The 19736-nt window shown below is 37.3% G+C and overlaps 1 protein-coding gene and 1 long non-coding RNA gene across 6 annotated transcripts in view; both read right to left on the bottom strand.

Annotated features, from left to right (window-relative positions):
* Positions 1 to 13791, bottom strand: part of mon2 (Mon2 homolog, regulator of endosome-to-Golgi trafficking) — a 70171-nt gene extending 56380 nt beyond the window's left edge. For 3 of the 5 annotated variants that reach the window (XM_053779328.2, XM_070089734.1, XM_070089735.1), the window contains exons 1-8: positions 13639 to 13791; positions 11290 to 11485; positions 9078 to 9209; positions 8745 to 8927; positions 8442 to 8581; positions 7224 to 7338; positions 2182 to 2307; positions 984 to 1067 (exon numbers count right to left, since the gene is read on the bottom strand). In XM_053779328.2, coding sequence (XP_053635303.2) covers positions 984 to 1067; positions 2182 to 2307; positions 7224 to 7338; positions 8442 to 8581; positions 8745 to 8927; positions 9078 to 9209; positions 11290 to 11400 — 891 coding nt within the window. In that variant the 5' untranslated portion in view covers positions 11401 to 11485; positions 13639 to 13791. The remainder of the gene's footprint in view (positions 1 to 983; positions 1068 to 2181; positions 2308 to 7223; positions 7339 to 8441; positions 8582 to 8744; positions 8928 to 9077; positions 9210 to 11289; positions 11486 to 13638) is intronic. The other 2 variants (XM_070089736.1, XM_070089738.1) reach the window with 1 other exon arrangement.
* Positions 13792 to 15928: 2137 nt separating this feature from the next.
* LOC128690399 (uncharacterized) lies at positions 15929 to 19368 on the bottom strand. Its single transcript, XR_008407293.2, has 2 exons — positions 19107 to 19368; positions 15929 to 16077 (listed from the first exon to the last, which is right to left on the bottom strand). It is a non-coding gene; the product is annotated as an uncharacterized lncRNA (long non-coding RNA).
* Positions 19369 to 19736: the final 368 nt, after the last annotated feature.

The raw sequence follows: 19736 nt of genomic DNA, 5'->3' as shown, positions 1-19736 counted from the left end.
GCTTTATTAGAAAAGTCAACAGAACATATATTTGCAAATCCAGTACTTTAATACAAAGCAAACAAAAATATTAGGCATAAGAGAAATATTTTCTAAATGAAAAATCCACATTTCTTGAACAATTTGGACAAAATAAATGCGAACCCACCACACGTTTGACATAATAATTGCAATTCCATTTAATAAACAGCCATAAGATTGAGAGGTGACTGCATATTTTACATTTGAAGACCTCAAAACAATACTGTATGAACAATCTTGTAATTTACCCAATATTAATATACTGTGCAATAACGTGTTATGGGCCTAATATTACTCTTCATAATAAAACATGCCCTTTATACACAGAAACCCACATGATTATCCACTTGTATGCATTATGGACATATGATAATATGAAAATCAAAAGCAGGGAACCAAACTCCAGCCTCCTATGTATGAGTCCATTCACATTTCTAAAAGAGTATTGGAACCAATTTTTCTACTGAAACAACAGAACCGAGATCAACCTTGAGTGGGGTTGAAAAGGTACAATTTACCTAACACCCTCTGTCACTTGGGTGCCTGGTAACATGATGTCAATCATCTATGAGACAGTGAGGGGTTTGAGTATGTGCTTCCAAATTAGTTCTGGAGTGTTAACATGGTTCAATCAAAAAGAAAAAAACACCTTCAATCTCTCTCTCTCTCTCTCTCTCTCTCTCTCCATTTACTGGGATATCTTGTAATATTTTCGATATAGTATATAACGTACAGTCTTGAACTTCGTTTTGATCAATGTACTAAAATATAGAACATGTAATGCTGTGAAATGCAAAATTAAAAATAGGCTTTAAGCAAAAGAGATGACCGAGCGTTGTCTAAGCCAAACAGATGAGCTTCACATCAAACAGTTCACAAGTGTTTAAGCCAAACAATAACAGTGTGCTCATCAAAGGACCAAGACAAATACAGACACACATTACAGCGCAAGAGCCACTCACATTGTAGAACACTGTTGGGTACAGGGTCAGGATTGATTCAAGGAGCTCTAGGCCAAATGTTCTCGGCAACTCACTCATCCCTGGCTTTTAACATAAAAAATTCATAAAACAAAAGATAAACAAATATAGGAAATCATTAACCTAATGATTTCTGTTGGATTCACATAACAGACAGTAATAAAGAATTCCTTTAGAAAATTACTCTAAAATATAAACGAAAATGCTAAGTGATCTACAAAATTCTATGGTAAAAAAAAAATGGAACAGGTTTACTCACATTAAACTGACAGAAAAATATATAAAAAATGATGCTAGTATTAGAAAAACTCAAAAATTTATTTTTGTCTCATTTATTCTATTTCATCTTGGCCACTACCCTGCTTCCTATTTTCATGAGGCGGGAAGCCAGTCACGAGGAAAGTCTGTAAATACAGTAATATAGGAAAAAATGAGGGTCCAAGATATATAGTGATGCCTGACCTTGCACACTAACTTCACAATCAGTAACATCAATACTACAGTCCAGCAAAGTATGCACTACTTACCGTAGTTATACTGCACTCGCGTCATACGTCTCACAATTAATGGTCCCTCATCTCATCATATGGCTGCTTTAATCTCATACCATCACTTTGTGAAGAATTTTCTTTTCAAGCTTTCTACAGTCTTACACAACACTTAAAACCTTTTCAGAAGGGGAGGCTACCTTAAACTTGTTATCTTATGTGTACTGTAGGAAACAGTACACATAATCACTGTTCCATATACAGGAGGAGGTAGCATTAAAAACAAGCTACTATACTGCACTCAATATTGAAAAACAAAGAGTGTGGTGGAATTACAATACAGATAAAAAAAAACACAAAAAGCAACAGAAGTTAAAATCCCAAACTAAAATAATGTTGAAATCCTAATAGTAGAAATCTAAGACAAAGATGAACCACTCATAATACTTCCCATCATTTAACAACACATGTAAGATGATTTGGGTAAAACAAAAATGAAGGAATAAGCACTATAAAAGGAATATCAATGAAAAATTACTTAAATAAATATGAAAATTCATTGTAATAAGAGATTTCAATTCCAAAGAAAGTGAATGACACTGAGGATAAAGCAGACTATAAGACAGCATAACAGTAGGGCAAAATAATAATAAACATGAAAAATAACACATTACTAACACAAAATATCTTACATTGTAAAAAACTGCCGGAAATGTTGTAAGGACGGATTCCAGAAGCTCCAGACCAAATGTGCGGGTCATTTCAGTGAGACCAAGAAGCCACAAGGGTTGATCTGCATTCACTAACTGCACAAGGTCCTGTTGGATATTCACTTGTTGAACAGATATGATAAAACATTTATTTCCTATGAAATTAGTCAAACGTATGGGAAAAGCAAAACAGCAATTGAAATATTTTTAACACAATTCCTATTAAGGATGAACCCAACGAAGAAAACAGTGTCACCATCACTCATTCTCTAGATGTCTTTCCAGTGTTAGTAGTGAGTTGATCTGTGTCCTGTGAAGATATGCTTAGTGGATTCTCAGTGCTAGTTCAACTGAAGTGTTTACAATGTTTTCCCCAAGTTTCAAACAGGTTTACCTTCTGGTGAAAGCACAACTGGAGGAAGCTAGTAAGAAGATACAACCTCTTAGTGGGAAAATTATTCATCCTGTGAATAAGGAAGAGGATACTACCACAATGAATAGAAATTAGTCTACAAGAAGGAATGGAGACAAGATGAAGAAGATTGAAGAAACTGCTGTCAATACAACCAGTTTCTAAGCTGTGTTACTAAATGAAAGTAGTTCAGCTACTGAGAATGACACATTGAAAGCCACCAGTCAAGGTAAGAATGTTTAGTAGGGGGGATTCTCAGATTAAATTTATGGGCAAGGTTTCTTGTAATAGGAATAGGAGGCAGGTGTGGTTTCCTGGGGTTGGATAGAGGATAATGTTGGATGAGCAGGAAACATCATGGCTGGTAATGGAAGCAACCTTATTATCTGCTGCTGTGCTGGAGGAAATAATGTTGGCAAGCAAAGGAGGCTATTTACTAAGTATAGGACAGCAATAGACAAAATTATAAAGGAGAGAGGGATGCTTGTAATGGATGGCATTTTACTATGGGTAATAACAGCAATGAATGGTAGTTCAGAGCAATTAGCATTAATTGTTGAGTGGACAAGCTCTAAAAACATTGCAGAACCATTTATTGATAACTAGGACTACTACTGTGGCAGGAATGATATGCATGTTAGGGATGGAGTGCATTTATCTAGGGCAGGGACAGCAACATTAACTAAATGTCACGGGGTTTGTTGCTGCAGTGCATTATGTTTTAAACTAAAAATAGTGAAGAGATGTGGGTGTTTAAACAAGAGATTGTAGTACTATAGATTTTGAGAGCATAAATAATAAGGCTGAAGAGGTATGGGGTAGATGAACCCTTGATTTGAAACTTGCTCTCAAGGTTGGAGAATTTAAAGAAAAAAAATCTTATGAAATGACAGAGAATCTTTACCAAAGGCAATGAAACGAAAAGTACAAAATGTGATGGAAAACTTATGAAATTACGCTCTAGCAAAGTTAGTAGTCTAGGCGATATTTACGCATAGGCAATTTCACCCATTTTAAGACCTATTTTCAACTGGTACAATGAAATTGGTTGATCAAACCATAGCTAATTCAATAGTATTTCTTCCATTCTATTGAATACAAGAAACCACCTATTTACCTATTTCAACTACCCATTAAAGTTATCAGAAATTGGTAATTTAGCCAATTTCACAGAAAATTAAAAAAAACTGCCAATTTAAAAACAGAGTCCAGAACAAATAATGTAGACATTCCTGGCACTAAAGAAAACATTTCCTTTGTACCTCCGGCCTCTCTTATATTATGCTTGCTTCCCATTTTGAATTTTTATTCACACAAAAATAGAAGATTTACTGTTACGCAGACTACTGTGTTATTGTAATAATTGTATAAATAATGTCAGTGAAGTCCTAAATGCATATTAGACTGGCCATTTTTTTTTTTTTTTTTTTTCAACAAGTCGGCCGTCTCCCACCGAGGCAGGGTGACCCAAAAAAAAAAGAAAGAAAATCCCCAAAAAGAAAATACTTTCATCATCATTCAACACTTTCACCACACTCACACATTATCACTGCTTTTGCAGAGGTGCTCAGAATACAACAGTTTAGAAGCATATATGTATAGAGATACACAACATATCCCTCCAAACTGCCAATATCCCAAACCCCTCCTTTAAAGTGCAGGCATTGTACTTCCCATTTCCAGGACTCAAGTCCGACTATATGAAAATAACCGGTTTCCCTGAATCCCTTCACTAAATATTACCCTGCTCACACTCCAACAGATCGTCAGGTCCCAAGTATCATTCGTCTCCATTCACTCCTATCTAACACGCTCACGCACGCTTGCTGGAAGTCCAAGCCCCTCACCCACAAAACCTCCTTTACCCCCTCTTTCCAACCCTTTCGAGGACGACCCCTACCCCTCTTTCCTTCCCCTATAGATTTATATGCTTTCCATGTCATTCTACTTTGATCCATTCTCTCTAAATGACCAAACCACCTCAACAACCCCTCTTCTGCCCTCTGACTAATGCTTTTATTAACTCCACACCTTCTCCTAATTTCCACACTCCGAATTTTCTGCATAATATTTACACCACACATTGCCCTTAGACAGGACATCTCCACTGCCTCCAACCGTCTCCTCGCTGCTGCATTTACCACCCAAGCTTCACATCCATATAAGAGTGTTGGTACTACTATACTTTCATACATTCCCTTCTTTGCCTCCATAGATAACGTTTTTTGACTCCACATATACCTCAACGCACCACTCACCTTTTTTCCCTCATCAATTCTATGATTAACCTCATCCTTCATAAATCCATCCGCCGACACGTCAACTCCCAAGTATCTGAAAACATTCACTTCTTCCATACTCCTCCTCCCCAATTTGATATCCAATTTTTCTTTATCTAAATCATTTGATACCCTCATCACCTTACTCTTTTCTATGTTCACTTTCAACTTTCTACCTTTACACACATTCTCAAACTCATCCACTAACCTTTGTAATTTTTCTTTAGAATCTCCCATAAGCACAGTATCATCAGCAAAAAGTAACTGTGTCAATTCCCATTTTGAATTTGATTCCCCATAATTTAATCCCACCCCTCTCCCGAACACCCTAGCATTTACTTCTTTTACAACCCCATCTATAAATATATTAAACAACCATGGTGACATTACACATCCCTGTCTAAGACCTACTTTTACCGGGAAGTATTCTCCCTCTCTTCTACACACCCTAACCTGGGCCTCACTATCCTCATAAAAGCTCTTTACAGCATTTAGTAACTTACCACCTATTCCATATACTTGCAACATCTGCCACATTGCTCCTCTATCCACTCTATCATATGCCTTTTCTAAATCCATAAATGCAATAAAAACTTCCCTACCTTTATCTAAATACTGTTCACATATATGTTTCAATGTAAACACTTGATCTACACATCCCCTACCCACTCTGAAGCCTCCTTGCTCGTCCGCAATTCTACATTCTGTCTTACCTCTAATTCTTTCAATTATAACCCTACCGTATACTTTTCCTGGTATACTCAGTAAACTTATTCCTCTATAATTTTTACAATCTCTTTTGTCCCCTTTCCCTTTATATAAAGGGACTATACATGCTCTCCGCCAATCCCTAGGTACCTTCCCCTCTTTCATACATTTATTAAACAAAAGTACCAACCACTCCAACACTATATCCCCCCCTGCTTTTAACATTTCTGTCATGATCCCATCAGTTCCAGCTGCTTTACCCCCTTTCATTCTACGTAATGCCTCACGTACCTCCACCACACTTACATTCTGCTCTTCTTCACTCCTAAAAGATGGTATACCTCCCTGGCCAGTGCATGAAATTACCGCCTCCCTTTCTTCCTTAACATTTAAAAGTTCCTCAAAATATTCTCGCCATCTACCTAATACCTCCCTCTCCCCATCTACTAACTCCCCTACTCTGTTTTTAACTGACAAATCCATACTTTCCCTAGGCTTTCTTAACTTGTTTAACTCACTCCAAAATTTTTTCTTATTTTCATAAAAATTTCTTGACAGTGCCTCTCCCACTCTTTCATCTGTTCTCCTTTTGCACTCTCTCACCACTCTCTTCACCTTTCTTTTACTCTCCATATACTCTGCTCTTCTTATAACATTTCTGCTTTGTAAAAACCTCTCGTAAGCTACCTTTTTCTCTTTTATCACACCCTTTACTTCATCATTCCACCAATCACTCCTCTTTCCTCCTGCCCCCACCCTCCTATAACCACAAACTTCTGCCCCACATTCTAATACTGCATTTTTAAAACTATTCCAACCCTCTTCAACCCCCCCACTACTCATCTTTGCACTAGCCCACCTTTCTGCATATTGGACAAATGACATCATTTGTGTACTCTAGAACATTGGCAAAAATCGAACATTTCTGTTAATTTGAGCTTAATTTCAAGCTACTTTCAGTTCAGAAACCAATTAAAATCATCTTTATTTCTGTAAAATATCATCCACTCTATCAAATGAGATCACGAAATCAAGAATATAACCATAAAAACCACATAAAAATGCACTGGAAAGTCGCTGTTTTAAACCAAAAACACGGTCGCAGTTTTTTATTTTCATTATGTACTCTTGCTACAGGATTTTTTTTACATGGTATCATAATAGCAAATCAGGGAGGGAGCTGTGTGAATGAATTTTGGTCATAATTTGAAATGTCCATATTAGCGAATTGCTGTAAAGCGAAGTGCCAAAAAGCGGGGTCCTCCAGTACTCTACTTCATATAAAATATTAAGTCTAATGTCTCTCAAACTGTAATGTGATACTCATATAATGCTGTAAATGAGATATGGCCTGATTCCCACTTACATCTCTTGAAGTAACTCAGAGAATAAATAGGAGTCGCATCTGTGGCAAATGAGTCCTAAAACTGGCAGGTCAGTTCATTCTCCGAGTTGTTTACAATCATTTTATTAAGATTTTTGTGACTTCTTAAATGAATTTGCACTAGACAGGCAAGTCAGCAAGTAACCTTCTCCACTTAGCAGATTCTGATATGACTTAAGACCTGTGTTAGGAGAAATTTGTACCAAGCAAATACCCTCAATACATAAGATCTTATACCAACCTGAAACATTAAGTAAGCATCAGCAGCAGCAGGTCTCAGTGTCTTGGGAGGGTTGGCACTTAGTACCTTAAGCTCCTCCATGCTAACATGTTCCTCACTTTCATCTTCAGTACCTCTGAAAAGATGAAACCCCTGTACCCAAAAATCAGAGCAAAATATACACATTCATTTATTCATAAGAATTTTTTTTTTTCAACAACCTGGTTGTATCCCACTGAAGCAGAGTGACCTAAAAAGAAAAATGAAAGTTTCTCTTTTTAAATTTAGTAATGTAAACAGGAGAAGGGGTTATTAGCCCCTTGCTCCTGGCATTTTAGTCACCTCTTACGACACGCATGGCTTACAGAGGAAAAATTCTGTTCCGCTTCCCCGTGGATAATTTATAAGATTTTTTTTATAAGAATATAAAAATATTAAAAAAAAAATTATACAAACATTTCGTTTGTACTTGTCTGACTTTAGGATATAGATCAAAGCTTACAATGTTATGGAGTGATTAAGGTATCTTATTGGAATTTTTATGAAAATTTTCCAATTACAAGAGATACAAATAACTGATTTGCTGGCCATGGTATTAGTTCTTTTTTTGTTACTGCTCACTTAACAGACACTGTGTACAATTATTACAAAAATATTAATGTGTTCTAACTGAATGCAAAAGAACTTTCAAAATAAGAAAGAACAGAGTTCAGATGTATAAACTATCACAAGCCTGCCAAACTTATCTTGTATCACTAATTACTCTATAAATAAAAAATTTAATTCAGGAATGCTCTTTTTATCAAGATACAAACCAGCCATGGCCAACCAAAGCTAATGAGCTGCATGTGACTTGTCTGCTTATTCAATGTGGCTCATTCAATTATTAATTATAATCAGGGGAAAGTGCTAAACCTGTAGGGGTCATATAGCATTTGGTATGGGAGGTATTCAGGTTCAATCCAGGGAAGGGAAGGAAAAGTTTATTTCCATGGATTAAAAGCCCCTCATCAGCATGAAAGCATCTTTCTTGAAGGGTCGATATGGCTAGACCAGACAATATCCAAACTAGAATGCATATATGGCTATTGTTTCACGAGCATGACTGAATGAGCAAACAAGCCGCACTGAGCCATGGCTTGGCATGTCTGTCATGTACAGTACTTATTACAATGAAGACCTTTTATGAGAGAGAGAGAGAGAGAGAGAGAGAGAGAGAGAGAGAGAGAGAGAACCAACCCTTCTTCTTGATTATGCTTTGTATCTTCAGCCACTACTCTTTCAAACACAACACTAACAAGTTGTCGGACAGTTGCACTTGCAGTATTAACAACTGTGGCATCCTTCGTGAAGTGCAGGCGAAAACACAGAACAAGAGCCTGACAAAAGAAAATCTTTATTCAATATTTTTAGCACTCTCAATTACAAGAAAATCCTATGAACACTTGTATTCAGTGCTTTCACTGCAGTAAATTAGTCTCAATCAATAACCCATCAACCTTCTTTCATTAGACAGCATGGTAACTCTTTAATGGCCCTTACCTTAGCAAGAGTTGTTCCCTGAATAACAATGCTGGTGGTGAGGAGAAGTGTAACAGTCTGTAGTACCTTCAGTTCTTCAATACCTGATTCCATAAGCATCCATAATGTTTCTACGACGTGTTCTCCACTGCTCGCATCCACAACATCTGCCACTATCAGCCGCTGAATGAGCCCTAATGATAGCTACATACATAAAAAATAATTAGTAAAATGTGTGTATTTATGTGCAAAGGCTAAATAATTATTTTCTAAAAAGTGCCAGTGCTACTATTAAATAAACTGCATAATCGCAGAGCATCAGAACGAAAAGAACTCAAATAATATATACACAACCTTGACAATCTTGGGATCTTTGGTTTCTGCCGCTTGAACAAGAGGATAGAGTATCTGGGAGGTGATCTGTGACAATGATGACTGGGGGTTCATTGATGCCCCACGCACCTTGATGATAGCTTCTTCGCATGACTTAAAAAATAAAGAAGTAAATTTTAATCTGTGCTGAGCATCAAGCAAAATAAATGTAAAAACAAATTTTTTATTTAAATAGGAGGAACTTGTGATTAAAAATCATATACCACACTATATTACTCATATTTACAAATTCTGTAGAAATTTGTGTAATGTACATAAAGTTTTTAGTTAGAGTCAGAATATTGTGTTACTGCACATTAAGATTCTATAAACCTATCCTTGAGTAGAGATTGTGTAAATTTTCCCTTAGGCTTTTTCATACATATTAATTTTACAGTTTTGTAGTTAGAACAAATCATAACTAACCCACAAATAAAACTGATTTTTTACAATATGCTTACTCTCAAGGTTTTTAAGCATTTGCAAGAGCTTAAATAATTTCATTAAAATTAAGATACAGTATACTCTATTTTTTTAACACATCGGCTGTCTCCCACTGAGGTAAGGTGACCCAAAGAAGAAGACACATTTTTCTCCATCACTCACTCCATCACCGTCTTGCCAGGGGCAAGCTGATATATACTACAGTTCAAAACTGCAAATATCCCCACCCCTCCTTCAGTCTAGGGGCTGTACTTCCCAGCTCCAGTACTCAAGTCTGGCTTATCAATTTCCCTGAATTTCTTCATAAATGTTACCTTGCTCACACTCCAACAGCATGTCAAGTCATAAAAACCACTTGCCTCCACTCATTCCTATCTAACATACTCACACACACTTGCTGGATGTCTAAACCCCCCTTCCCTCACATACAAAACCTCCTTTATCCCTCCTACCAACAACCTTTCCTAGGATGACCCTTCCCCCACCTTCCCCACTACAGATTTATGTCCTCCAGTCATTCTATTTTGTTCCATCTTCTCTAAATGTCTGAACCACCTCAGCAATCCCTCTTCAGCCTTCTAGATAATACTTTTTAGAAACCCTGCACCTCCTAATCTCCAAGCTAGCAAACTCTGCATAATATTCACACCACACATTGCCATACAGTTCTAAAACATAAGTAGTTCAATATTATGGTAAAATTTGCTTAATATGAGTATTTTTTTAATTTCTGATATATTAAATGAATAAGCAAAATACGATGTAACACTTCACCACCCTCCTGAACAAATGACTACACTTCTTCACTCAAGCTCAGTGGTACAGCCTTCAGCTTACAACCGAAAGAACCTGGATCAAATTACCATGCTAGGCAAGACATATGTGCAGTCTCCTTACAGCTGCTGCCCCTGTTTACCTAGCAGTAATCAGAAATGTGGGTGCTAGATGATTGCTGTGAGTCACCACATCCTATGGGGTGGTAGCATACTTTTAACTCGTAAACGGTCCAAGCAGATCTACGTTCACATGTGTAGTGCTACAAAAGTAGATCTATGTTTTTTTACATATTTTCAAATAAAACAAAAAAAAAAAGTAGATCAAAGTCTTTTACACATTTTCAAATGTAAAAAAACAAAAAGATCTACTTTTTTTACATACTTTCAAATGTTGAAAAAACGTATATATACGTTTGGACCGTTTACGGATTAATTTGGCTGGGTTCTGAAATGAGCTAATATAGGATACCAGTTCTTAGCCTCTAAATTAAAATGTGTAAAAAACTATACAGTGTTTCAGACTGGCCTGAATCATCATCAAATCATATGACAATGTTCCAAGATGGATAGAAAAGTCATCCAGGTTCAGCTTACATTTGTGGGCTAGTTGCAAATTGCTCACTTACTGGTTTCTGAATATTTTCTCTAAGTATACTTTCTGTAATAATTTTATGTTAATACCTATTTTGTAACCACTCATTTTGATGCATTTTTTGTGATTTCTCACATTATCAAAGACCTACCCTAGGACCTTGATAATGTGAGAAATCACAAAAGTACTTGGAAGTTCACTATATTTTTACAGTGGTTGTTTTGCATACTGTGATATCACCTATTTACAGTGATCTTATTGCAAGCATATACTCTGGCACATTATTCTTTATTCTTTCAAGGACAGAAATGTACTTTAATAATATATAAATTCATAATTATAGAATTTAAGGGCATTAAACTTGGACAAAATTTTAACTTACATCTTTGATATGTGGATATCTCTTTTTTGTTTCCATACATAGTGATTTAAGGTCATTTTGCAGGGCATCAAGCATCTTAGCCGCTTTTTCGTCACTAGATGTAGCCGTCATGATGATGATTGCCACAGTATTGGTCTTAGTTATACTGTACTCGTTTTACAACCACAGTTTATGAAATGTGGCTAAACCTCCACTTCTGCAAAACAAGATATAGTCTAGCATTTGTCTATTGGATTATAGTTGACTAACCTGCTCTATAAGTAAAATGACTATGATTCTGAATGAGAGACACATATTGCTTAATTTTCTTTATTCTGTCATCAAAAATGTGATTGAGAGATCACAGAAGTGCTTGGAATTTAATTAGTTTTCAATGTAAATATTTAACAATGATGAGTGTATGTTTTTTTTACAACGTTAAACATATAGTTTACTAGCATTAGGGCAACTGAGAAAAGTGTGAAAAAGGTTTAATTTTTTAAGATATACGAGACATTGTGTGGCAGAAAAGAATAAGCACCACCATCACCAAAATCTGGGTAAGTGAATGAACTGATTCCTTAATGTTTCATGTTTGTGGGAATTTGTAGATTTTGTCTTATGAATCTGTGGTTAGGTTCAGAACACCACAGGAAATTTAAGCTTCATAGCTCTGACCTCCCTGTATTTTTCTCCACTGTAGGAATTTGGTGCTTATTCTTTTCTGCTGTGTAATGCCTCCTGATGCAAAATACAATTAATGAAATATGTATCTTCTATAATAAAGTACCAGGACTGTATAAACATGACAAACTTCATACGTCTTTTTGTCTATGATGAGGCTAGACAAAGGGACCATTAAAAAATAACTTAAAATGACTTTCATATTAAATTAATGAATAAACTACTGCACAAAGCTCTACATAAAATTAGTATCTAGGTACTTAGTGAATTATGTTTTTTTATTAACACATCGGCCATTTCCCACCAAGACAGGGTGACCCTAAAAAGAAGAAACACTTTCATCATCATTCACTCCATCGCTATCTTTCCAGAGGTGCACCTACACTACATTTAAAAAACTGCAACATTATCAACACTCCTCCTTCAGAGTGCAGGCACTGTATTTCTCACCTCCAGGACTTGAGCCCTGGAGGTGGGAAGCATCTACCATACAAAAATTTAACCAGTAAAGTGAGAGGCATTGGGGCAAGTATCAATGTAATGCCACCAACAACACATCTAGCAGTATTATATATAAGCATGGGGGAGCACTAAACCCATAGGATTATGTAGCGCATTGGGATGGAAGGTATTCAGGCTCAATTCAGGGAACAGGAGCACAGATGCAATTCCCTAGATCAAGAGCCCCTCACCAGTGTCAAGGAACCTCCCTTGAGGGGAACAGCCCCTGAAAATAAATCAGAAAGAGATCCTAATTAAAACATTATAGAGCTCTATCTAAGCAGACTAGTTTATCTATAGAATGTGGGCAGAACAAACAACAAGGACCTCTCCAGTCCCTGATCCCCTCAGGGAAGGTTCCTTGATGTTGGCGAGGGGCTCTTGATTTAGGTAATTGGATCTGTGCTCCACTTCCCCGAATTAAGCCTGAATGCCTTCCACATCCCCCCCAGGCGCTGTATAATCCTACGGGTTTAGCGCTTCCCCTTGATTATAATAATAATAATCCAGTCCCTGATAGTAATTAAACTGAACCTGTTCATAATAAAGATCATGCCAGAAGAGATGGTTGGTTCTTAGTCAAGCAAGCATTCTGAAGAAATGCTTGCTTGACTAAGAACCAACCGCTAAGAACCAACCCCAAGAACCACTCCCTATCCCTATCCCTAGGCATAACCACCTAAACCCACCACAGCATTAAGGTGACCCAGTACTGGGGAGTGTGTGGGAGGTAATCTGCTTTGATCCAAGGAAACGAAGCACAGTTCAATTTCCCTGAATTATGAACTCTTCACCAGCATCAATGCACATACAACAAATGGATTATTATTATTATTATAATCAAAATGAATACAACAAATGGAGGTAACTACACTAGACTACCTTTAATGCAAAGGTTACGGTTATGGCCATCTTTCTTATGGGGAAGCGCTAAACCCATAGGCGTCATGTAATTCCTAGAGATTGGGAGGCAATCAGGTTTGATCCAAGTTAAGGGAGGTTATCTCCAATTCCTTGGACTAAGTCCACCTCACCGTCATCAAGACACTTGCTATAACGGGTGTGAAGGGCACAATATAAGTCCTAATTCATGACCTACGACCCATCACGTACTAAAATCTAACCCCAAGAGCTGGGCAAAAAGAATTTTGGCTGATCTATATTTCAAGATTTTGCACGGCTAACCTTCAATAGAAAATAATTACAACGATGTTCAGTGAATGTAAGAGGCCGGTGAGGCCATGGTGGTCATGATGGGGCGGCGTAAAGGCCAGTAATATGACCGTGTAGTATCAAAAATACTGCCAGGTGAGTTGGCAAGCAGTGCAAAAGTGCTCTCGGCGCTGTCAACCTATAAGTGAACTGAAAACTTTGTTTACATCTGCATAAAGGGAATCAGAACCCTCAAAGTTTATAACAAATGCAAAATTTAGGTTCAGAATGCTTTTATTTTAGCCTAAAGAGTATTAGATTAAGTCTCGGCCGTCAATAATAAATGTTAATGCCTGTCATCAGATGATGTTTTTCTCAGGGACATTTAATTCACTCTTGTTAAAGATCCATTTAGTTATTCATATTTAATTAAATGAGATATAAGAATGACACTTAAATAAACCAGTCGTGACGGCATAAATGATTTTTTTTGGTTGTTAATTACTCTAGCTGCTCCGAAAATATGGGTTATGGTAATACTACATTTCATTGGGTTGTGCAACGGAGATATATTTTGTGCCTATGGGAGGGAAATTTTGGCAAGGCCAAGACAAAAAAAAAAATCATAATCCAACTTAACCTGATTTAGGTTAAGTTAGGTTTGGTTTGACTGAGTTAGTTTTTATTTTTTTTTGTTTGGTAAGCAAAAAATGTCCTTTTCCCCTAGGCCCAAAATATCAGTGTCCACTGCACAACCCATTAGTATTATATAATTTACATAATAAATAACCGAGTTGCTAAAATGCATATGAACCTCCTCAAAAAAAAAAAAAAATCAGCAATTTTCTCACAGTCAAGGATAAATTATCACCAAACTTCCCAGCAGAAGTAAACTGTGATCAAATTTTTATATAATAATAATTAAAAAAATAATAAAATACTTAAAATCAAAACTAAGCACTAAACCCACAAGGATCATGCAGTGCTTCGATAATAATAATAATAATAATGTTAGGGACAGAGCTAAACCTGTATGGATTATAGTGCCTGAGGAATTGTAGGCAATCGAGTTTGATCCAAGGTAAGGATAGATTCACTTCCTTGGATCAAGAACATCTCACCAGCATCATAAGATACACTGCATTAAATGTATCTTTTCCTTAAATATTTCAGTATTTTCAGAGGGCAGAAATTTTCTTATATATAAACATTTTGCCCAAGGCATGACTCTGCAGAACTTTATTATGTTTATAAATTATTATTGCATTCACAGGGGAGAGCTAAAACCACAGGAGTCATATCAGGGGCAGATTTACTACGAAACTAGCAATGCTTAAGCTGCCCGAAATGCCTCGGCATGATAGTGGCTTTCTTTGCACTTAGTAAATCAATATTGTAATTACACATTGTAAACTATGCAAGGAAATAAAATCCTTAATCCTTAAAAGGTACCTTATCTCAGAGGGGCCACAGAAACGACTTAAGTCCACATTGTTTAACAATTTTGGGTCTGCTGTACGAAAAAGGGCTGTGAAGGGGCCCCCATAACAGTTCAAGCCTCAGGGCCCCAAAAATGTAGGTCTGCCACTGGGTCATACAGTGCCTGGGAAAATGCAAGGCACTCAGACTCAATTCATGGAACTAGAGCACAAGTCCACCTTCATAGATCAAGAGCCCTTCACTAGCATCAAGGAACCTTCCTTGAGGGGATTATATTCACAAAAAAAGACAAAAAATACTAAACTCAGCAGTACAGAAGTTTCTTGACTCACTGACATTTTGATCATGACAGAATTTTCATCAGAATCAAGAGTTTTCTTATATACAGCAAATTTTCCCTTAAATTTTGTATGGTACAATATTATTATATTCATATGGAAGTTGTACACCTGTAGAAGTCATATAGTGTCTGGGGAATGGCAGTACACTAGCCAGATCTGATCTATATTATTGTAATAAAAATGAAGCACTAAACCTCCAAGGGTCATACAGCATAGCTTTGATCTACATAATTATAATCAAAACAAAGCACTAAACTTTATCTTATCTATATAAGGGAGCCTGTGCTAATGGTTCCTTATTATATTATGGGGAATGGCTTAACCCATAGTTATATATATAGCATCTGGGGAATGGGAGATAATTAGGTTTGATATGAAGAAGAGGTTAGCTGGAATTCCTAGAATCAAGAGTCCTTCACTATCTTTAAGGCACCTCTTTCTCTCCTTGAATAACCTTGTATTAAGCCTTTAGCCAGGCTCAACAATGCTTATTTTATCAAGAATAATTAGATTTCTGATGTGAGGTAAAGAAAGATAAAGAGTATTGGTACTAAATATAATCTTTATTGAAAAGATCTTTACATTTATTTTTTTTAAACATAAATTGAACACATTAATTTGTCCTCTAAGGTTTCATATTTTCTTCTGTTGATGTCTCGACTTCAAAAGAACCGTTCCAAGATATAGGGAGCTGAAATGAGATAAAACATTCATTATTTAAGCATTCCACATATTCACTATTAAAAATATTTCATTAAAGAATCTTTTTGTTATCATATATTTTTCATTCTGATCCTTTGTTCAGTTAATTGCACATTTCTGAATGCCTTTGGTAATTCTTTTAAACACTGGCCACCTCCCACCAAGGTGTAAAATGGCCTTTCACTGTCACTCATTCAATCACTACCTCTGGCATTAAAGCATAAAGTCAGTATCTGCTTTTGCAGTGCCAACCTTGCACTAGCATTTAGCTGTAATAACAGTTATGAGAACTGACAGCAATATAGAATACTGAACAGTATATGCATAAGTATGAAACATACAGTAGTATATAAAAGTCTTAACTTTTAGCCAGAACCTGATAAATTCACTTTTTTTTTTTTTTTGACAAAAATGCTGAGCTTATATTTATTTTTGCTATAATTCCATGAAAGTCAGTGTGTACATCACAAAATAGTATATGCAATGTATTTCATTGATAAATAATACTAATTTAATTTAAGTTTATCTTATGGTAGGCAGACCTAAGCTAACTATAAAATGGAGGCTTTATTAACTGACAATCTGTGTTCAGAAAACTTTCCTTGAATTCTGTTCTTACTACACTGCTCTCTCTCACCAAGGCAGTGACAAGAAAAAGAAAATAGCAGTAGGATGCTATGGTCTACTGTATCAAAAACTTTTCTTTGATTAATAGAGGCCGATTGGATATTTATTATTTTCTAGAGATGAATAGATTGCATCAATCACTATTCTTATTACACCATTTGTACTTTTTTCCCTGCCCTGAAACCAGAATAACAATGGTTAAAAATATTATGTTAGCTATGAATACATACATTTATTATTATTTTTTTTTTTAGATAACAATGGTCAGTTAGAAATTGGAGTGCAGGTGTTGATTTTTGTTAGGTCACTACCTTTGTGGTTTGGCAGAATTCTAGCTACACAATAAACTAGCAGCTTAGGCAGTACAACTAACTTTGTTATGTTCTGGAAAACTTTGGCTTTTATAGATATGTTGAACAATGTTACAGTTATAGGTAACAGCACACAAGGAGCTTTCTCATAGAATATAAATGGTGGTACAGTACATTGGTTTTGTTCTTTAAAGGACTTTATTACTGAAGTTCACTCTACAGAATTAGTTGGGGATAGGAATACAGTTTGGGTAATTACAATTATCAGTGAGGTAATCTCTAACCTGGGTATGGAAGTTTCGGAGTTTGCTGCCCAGGTTTGATATTATAGGTATGGATATTTTTTTTTTATTAACACACTAGCCATTTCCCACCAGTAAAAGAAGAAACATTTATCATCATCATTCACTCCATCACTGTCTTGCCAGTGGCATGCCTACACTACAGGTAAAAAACTGCAACATATCAACACCCCTCCTTCAGAGTGCAGGCACCGTATTTCCCACCTCCAGGACTCAAGTCCGGCTAACTGGTTTCCCCTGAATCCCTTCATAAATGTTACTTTGCTTATACTCCAAGATGAAGATGTTATCTAGTCTATTTACTGTTTTGAAGATTTGGATACAAGGTTCACATACTTATCCTAGCACTGCTCCTAAGCCCAATGGAAATAAGCCACCTGGCTTGACTTTCTTCAGTTATCCTGGTGTGTAAAATTCTCTGAGGTTATTATCAGACTATATTAATTATATTTAAAGGGAAGTAATACACCCACTGGTCATACAGGGCCTGGGGCATGGGAGCAAGGCTTGATCTCAGGGAGAGTAGCTCCAGTTCCCAGGATCAAGAGTTTTTTTTATCAACATGAGACCACCAAGGTGGAGGGAGTGAGACCAGGTCGAGGTACTGACCAGGTCTAATGAGATCAGGTAGAGGTACTGACATGCTCTGATGAGACCAGGTAGAGGTACTGACCAGGTCTAACAAGACCAGGTAGAGGTACTGACCAGGTCTAATAAGACCAGGTAGAGGTACTGACCTGCTCTGATGAGACCAGGTAGAGGTACTGACCAGGTCTAACAAGACCTGGTAGAGGCACTGACCTGCTCTGATGAGACCAGGTAGAGGTACTGACCTGCTCTGATGAGACCAAGTAGAGGTACTGACCTGCTCTGATGAGACCAGGTAGAGGTACTGACCAGGTCTAATAAGACCAGGTAGAGGTACTGACCAGGTCTAATAAGACCAGGTAGAGGTACTGACCAGGTCTAATAAGACCAGGTAGAGGTACTGATCAGGTCTAATAAGACCAGGTAAAGGTACTGACCAGGTCTAATAAGACCAGGTAGAGGTACTGACCAGGTCTAATAAGACCAGGTAGAGGTACTGACCAGGTCTAATAAGACCAGGTAGAGGTACTGACCAGGTCTAATAAGACCAGGTAGAGGTACTGACCAGGTCTAATAAGACCAGGTAGAGGTACTGACCAGGTCTAATAAGACCAGGTAGAGGTACTGACCAGGTCTAATAAGACCAGGTAGAGGTACTGACCAGGTCTAATAAGACCAGGTAGAGGTACTGACCAGGTCTAATAAGACCAGGTAGAGGTACTGACCAGGTCTAATAAGACCAGGTAGAGGTACTGACCAGGTCTAATAAGACCAGGTAGAGGTACTGACCAGGTCTAATAAGACCAGGTAGAGGTACTGACCAGGTCTAATAAGACCAGGTAGAGGTACTGACCAGGTCTAATAAGACCAGGTAGAGGTACTGACCAGGTCTAATAAGACCAGGTAGAGGTACTGACCAGGTCTAATAAGACCAGGTAGAGGTACTGACCAGGTCTAATAAGACCAGGTAGAGGTACTGACCAGGTCTAATAAGACCAGGTAGAGGTACTGACCAGGTCTAATAAGACCAGGTAGAGGTACTGACCAGGTCTAATAAGACCAGGTAGAGGTACTGACCAGGTCTAATAAGACCAGGTAGAGGTACTGACCAGGTCTAATAAGACCAGGTAGAGGTACTGACCAGGTCTAATAAGACCAGGTAGAGGTACTGACCAGGTAGAGGTACTGACCTGCTCTGATGAGACCAATGGTGGCCAGGAAGGTGCCGATATTGGAATACACGATGAGCTTAGCCATGCGCTCCTCCTCCTGAGCTCGTCTCCTCTCCTCAGCAGGGTCCAGGCGAGCACCTCCCAGGCGAAACATTGCTCCTGAGTGTCAATGAGGTCACCAGTAGGTCACCAGGAAGGCTGCGAGGGGGTCACTAAGGATGAAGAGAGCAACAATATATGTATGTTTACAAAGTGTTGGTAGGTAGCTGCTGGGCTGAAGGGTTGAGATGGTCATAGGGATGCTGCTGGTTAAGGGCAACCGCGTCTTATACCGTAAAACCCTCTTAATTGGGACAGTGATGAAATAAGACATTTATTTGGAGAATTAATGTCGTTTTTGAAAAATGCACAGTAATGATATGATGGATAATTGATTTAATAAGAGATATGACTACCATCTGCTTTTATAAACACTGCTACACGTTTTGGCATTGAATCAGCCAATTGTGAACACATTTGGCAAGTTATTTATCATGGTACCAGGTCCTAATAGCAGCAGCAATTAGCTTATTCAGAGCTGAAAAGTTATATTTCGCGATCCTGCGTTTGGATATTGCCCATAGATTCTCATTTGGTTTGAGGTCAGGA

This window comes from Cherax quadricarinatus, chromosome 29 (assembly GCF_038502225.1).
Source record: "Cherax quadricarinatus isolate ZL_2023a chromosome 29, ASM3850222v1, whole genome shotgun sequence".
Taxonomy (NCBI): domain Eukaryota; kingdom Metazoa; phylum Arthropoda; class Malacostraca; order Decapoda; family Parastacidae; genus Cherax; species Cherax quadricarinatus.
The sequence above is the reverse complement of the archived record's forward strand: the minus strand, read 5'-3'. Positions and strand labels throughout refer to the sequence as shown.